This window comes from Hordeum vulgare, chromosome 6H, assembly GCF_904849725.1.
Source record: "Hordeum vulgare subsp. vulgare chromosome 6H, MorexV3_pseudomolecules_assembly, whole genome shotgun sequence".
Classification (NCBI taxonomy): Eukaryota; Viridiplantae; Streptophyta; class Magnoliopsida; order Poales; family Poaceae; genus Hordeum; species Hordeum vulgare.
Window position 1 is genome coordinate 2,116,272 of NC_058523.1, and position 4,812 is coordinate 2,121,083.

General features: G+C 45.5%; 1 protein-coding gene across 1 annotated transcript; it reads left to right on the plus strand.

Moving 5' to 3' along the window:
- Positions 1-3,524: 3,524 nt before the first annotated feature.
- On the plus strand, positions 3,525-4,427 carry LOC123406362. Its single transcript, XM_045099871.1, has 3 exons — positions 3,525-3,600; positions 3,729-3,947; positions 4,051-4,427. Exons 1-3 carry the CDS (start codon positions 3,598-3,600, stop codon positions 4,291-4,293), a joined length of 465 nt encoding a protein of 154 aa, XP_044955806.1. The 5' UTR covers positions 3,525-3,597; the 3' UTR covers positions 4,294-4,427.
- Positions 4,428-4,812: the final 385 nt, after the last annotated feature.

The following is a 4,812-nucleotide window of genomic DNA, read 5'->3' on the forward strand; positions in this document are numbered from 1 at the left end:
ACGGTGACATCATGAAAAAGCACATATTTAGTCTATTATGGCCAGTTTTTTATGCTATTACTCAATGATTCTGGGTCCCAGGGCGCTACAAACGTTCCACGAACTACGGGGACCGATTACGGGGAGCTCGTCACAACTCGCAGGTTTTGTCCATTCTGGCCAGTTTTCTATTCTATTAATTGCTGATTTTGGGACCCGTGGCGATACGAACGTTCGGGGAACTTCGCGGTACGGTTACGGGGACCTCATGAAAACTCACAGATTTGGTCCATTCTAGCCAGTTTTGTATGCTATTACTCACTGATTCTTGGTCCTGTGGCGCTACAAACATTCGGGAAACTTCGGGGACCGGTTAGGGCGACCTCCTCAAAACTCACAGATTTTTATGCTATTACTCACTGATTTTGGTTCCGGGGCGATCGGAACGTTCCGCAAACTTCGAGGACCGGTTACGGGGAAATTGTCAAAACTCACAGATTTGGTCCATTCTGGCCAGTCTTCTATGCTATTACTCACCGATTTATTATCCCGGGGCGATCCAAACATTCCGCAAACTTCGAGGACCGGTTACGGGGACCTTGTCAAAACTCGTAGATTCGGTCCATTCTTGCTAGTTTTCTATGCTATTACTCATTGATTCTGGGTCCCGAGGCACTACAGACATTCCACGAACTACGAGTACCGGTTACGGGGACCACGTCACAACACGTAGATTTTGTCCATTCTGGCCAGTTCTCTATGCTATTACTCATTGACTTTGGGACCCGGGGCGATACGAACGTTCGGGGAACTTCGGGATCCGGTTACGGTGACCTCCTGAAAAGTCACAGATTTGGTCTATTCTGGGCATGTTTTCTATGCTATTACACACTGATTCTGGATCCCGTGGCGCTATAAACGTTCGGGAAACTTCGGGGACCGGTTACACGGACCGCGTCAAAACTCATAGATTTGGTCCATTCCGACCAGTTTTATATTTTATTACTCACTGATTTTGGGTCCCGTGGCGATCTGAACATTCGAGGAACTTCAGGGTCGGGTTATGGAGACATTGTCAAAACTCATATAATTTGGTTGTATATGGTGCCACCCGTCAAATAAAGTTATGGTCCAACACTCCATAACTAACACGGGTGGACACGTACCAATAATTTCCAAATCAAGAAGAACTTATTGACTTCCGGCGGATAGACTAAACAATATCATAACAACATGATTAACCAATGGCTGCATCAATCATAGCATTAACAAAACTTATCTCTTCTTACATATAGATTAAACATACTCTAGTCTTGGATCGATTCGTCCTCTGATGGAAATGTGCTACCGGTCAACTAATTCCATGCGAATGAGTTAGCCTCTTGACTCATGGATATCTGTATCTACAATGACGCTATTGGGCCTCGGTTGTTTCTCGTCACTTTGCAGCGGATCCCATCAAGCATGTTGTTGTTGTGCCGGGATTGCTCGTGTCTCTCCATCATGCTCAAATAGAAGTGTTGCACTCTGAGATGCAATCCTTGGCCATCTCTAGTTTGGAGGTGGTGGTGCAACCCTTTCGCGAGATGATGACTACTTTCCAGGGGTCGACGACTCTGGTCAGGGGATTCTTGGAGCGAATGGTGGTTATTGTCGGCAGGCTGGCCCCCTAGCCAGAATTACTACAAGCGTCTGAAACGCTTGATGTAGGTTCTGTTGTGATTGTTGCAGGTGCTGCGGATTTCATCTAGATCGATGTTGTTGGTTGCTCCTCTGAGCACATAGGTGTGATGTTAGGTTTTTTGGCCATCGTATACAACCAGCATCAGTCCTCTAAGCGCATAGGTGTGGTGCAGCTTGTGGACCAGACCTCTGTTTAAGTCCCAATTCCGACCGTGCAGAACAAGTTGATGTCGTTGTGACTGGGGCATGTGTGGAGGCTATTCTTGGTAACCCAGGTTGTGCCACATGTGTCACCCCGGCTCTTGGTGGATTCCGTCGATGGGTAGTAATCTCATTACACGCCGCCGCTGCCTACCACAAGGAGTGCCTCGGGGAGTGAGGTCATTATACCTGAGCTACAGGTGCCAAGTGAAGGGTCATTTTCGCCTATATTGATGGTGCTCTCAAAGATGGACTCACTTGCTGCGAGGACAATTGTGTCGACGCCCTCACCACATTCGTTGGAGCTTAGCAAGACATTCCCCTTTGTGGATCATCTTTGTTTAGACCTCGTAGACTTGTTTTCCATCAAAACTAATGATTTACTCAAAAACTTTGATCCTAGCACAAGCTAGGTGATCCGATGTCTCTTGAGGGAGAAAACTCTGCCTCATTAGGCCATCCGAAAGGACAAATCGGGCAAGTGCAAGAGTAAGAAGGGTGGTGTAAAAGGTGTGATGTAGGTAGTTCCATGATGCGGGCTTCATGACTGTTGTTCGGATGTGTCTGTTATCCTGATGGAGATGTGCGTCTCGATTTGCAGTTTGTCCATGCTCCTTCATTTGTGATGTCGAGACCCGGGTGCTGGGAGGTGGTAGCGGTGTTGTGTCGGATGTGTTGATTGGTCGACCTTTCTGGTGGTGTGGCTCCATAGTTTGTGTCTAGTCGCAACTGAGCTCTTCGTTGCAACGGTTTTTGCCCGGTTTCTCGTAAATTAAGTGGGCAACTATCATCCTCTTATTTAACTCTTTTGCCTCTGTTTAAAAAATAGAATGAATCTACGGAAAGTTGTGTTTGAGGTCGAACAACATAGTACCATGGATGTCCGTGCCAGTGTCATTAGCAGGAGCTGATCGACCTTCCCTTTCTGTGTTGTTTTGATGCAGATTTTATCGGGAATTAAATCTAAGAGAGACCCTATTGTGAACTGAAATAGAGAGAGCGAGAGTCTACCACATGCAAGATATAAAGGGAGAGAGGGAGAGATATGCGTTGTGTGAAGTCGGATGCACAAGGGTAGTAATTGTGACTGGGTCCGACAGTAGAGGCTTATACACTTCTCTTTTTCGTATGGACATGCCTCACACGAGTATCGGTGAGGAGACGATGGACGGACCTATAAACCATTTAGTCTCTTAGAAATAAATCATAACTCGCCGCGGTCACCAGCATGTGTCGCGTGTGTGTCTATGTCTCTTAGATAGTGTCCGACTCTTGTGATGTGATGCGATTGTATGTCGGGCGCAGCAGGCAGACAAAATTATATTTGGTAATGCCAAAGACTGGTATGCCAACTTTTGACTTCAAAGGTGAGGTTGTGGCCCAATGTTAATCTGGTTGGTGTCACCTAGCTTGCATGGCTTAGTTATATTGAACATGCATACACTCAGGTGTTCAGAGAGGGTAATTTTTTATTTGAAGAAGATGCCACGTTGGTCAAGGATTAAAATGCACACACGTGACACTTGTTACGAGGACCCAGAAACACAGGTGTCCCGAAACATTTCCAAAAAATACACTAACATTGGCTTTCATTCGCTCAACTGCTCTATAAATAGTTGGCCTTACCAGTTCATCCATGGAGGATAAAGGAAGCAAGCAGCTGGTCTCCCTTACAAAGACTCAAAACACAAATTCACCCTAGTGCCGGTTAGATACCCATCGGCCGAGATAGCAATGGTAATAGGAGACAAGATATTGATGATTAAGATAACATGCATGCATAATTACTCGTTAGCTAGCATCGTCTATTTCATCGTACAGGTGAGCTAATTTAATATCATTTTTTATGGATTAAATTTGTCCAGGCGACGTCGCTGAAGAAGCATGGTCCGCATGGTTGCAATGAAGGTTCTGCTTTTGACGTCGAGCCCAGCAAACCGCCTAAAACACTCACGAACATCAATATTTGGAGCAATGACGGCCCCGATGGGAAAATCAATGCCATATCGTTCAACTACATTGACAATAATGGGGATGAAGTCCAGAAAGGTACATACGGCAAAGAGGCTGGTACAAAACACTCGGTATGTAAGTCCGCGTTCATAATTTCATGTACTAGGTACTACTTTGCAGATATGTATTTATATTAAATATTCCGCATCGATGTAATAATAGTACATTCTACAGATTCCAATTGGACAAGGCGAGTATTTGACCAACATCTCCGGCTACATCTGTCCGTGCATCAGTGCGCTCAACTTCAAGACCTCAAAGAATAAACCCTATGGGCAGTTTGGGAAGTTCCCAAACACTGGAGACACTTCTTTCGTCATTGATGTGGATCAAGACTCCATCGTTGCCCTCTTTGGCCGCTATGACGATCAGATCAGGGCCATCGGCGCCTCTTCTGGTCCCCGGCTTGATCAATAGTGCCATCGCGCATAGTTAAATAAAACATGCATCTCGTTACCAAGCTGGAGTACATGGCACACGCTAGGCACTCGTAGGGATGGATGGAGCCCTGGTCTTTGCTTGATCCCCGTACTATATTGTACTATATAATGTTTCATGTGTGAGTATGTGTGGTTTGTAAACTGTATCATCGTGGCATGCATGTAATAATACTAAATAAAAAGTCTCGGAAACTGAGTATTTTCTTGATGACTAAGAAAATACCGGTTTATTGTGCCAAACATATTTGTTGCAGTAAGTACGCACTGATTCCAACAAACAATATATTTCCATGTCGTTTTTCAAAATTTTCGAATAACTGAGATCCGGGATTGCAATTTTGGCTGGACATAAGCGGGATCATGCCAGCCAAACGCTCGCCGGTGACTAACCCATCCGTCGTCTCCGACGCTCCACTTGTCTAGTACGAGGCTCAGACAAAGCATCCACTTGTGGACGTGGTCATGGAGAAGGAGCACTAGAGTGATGGTTAGCTAT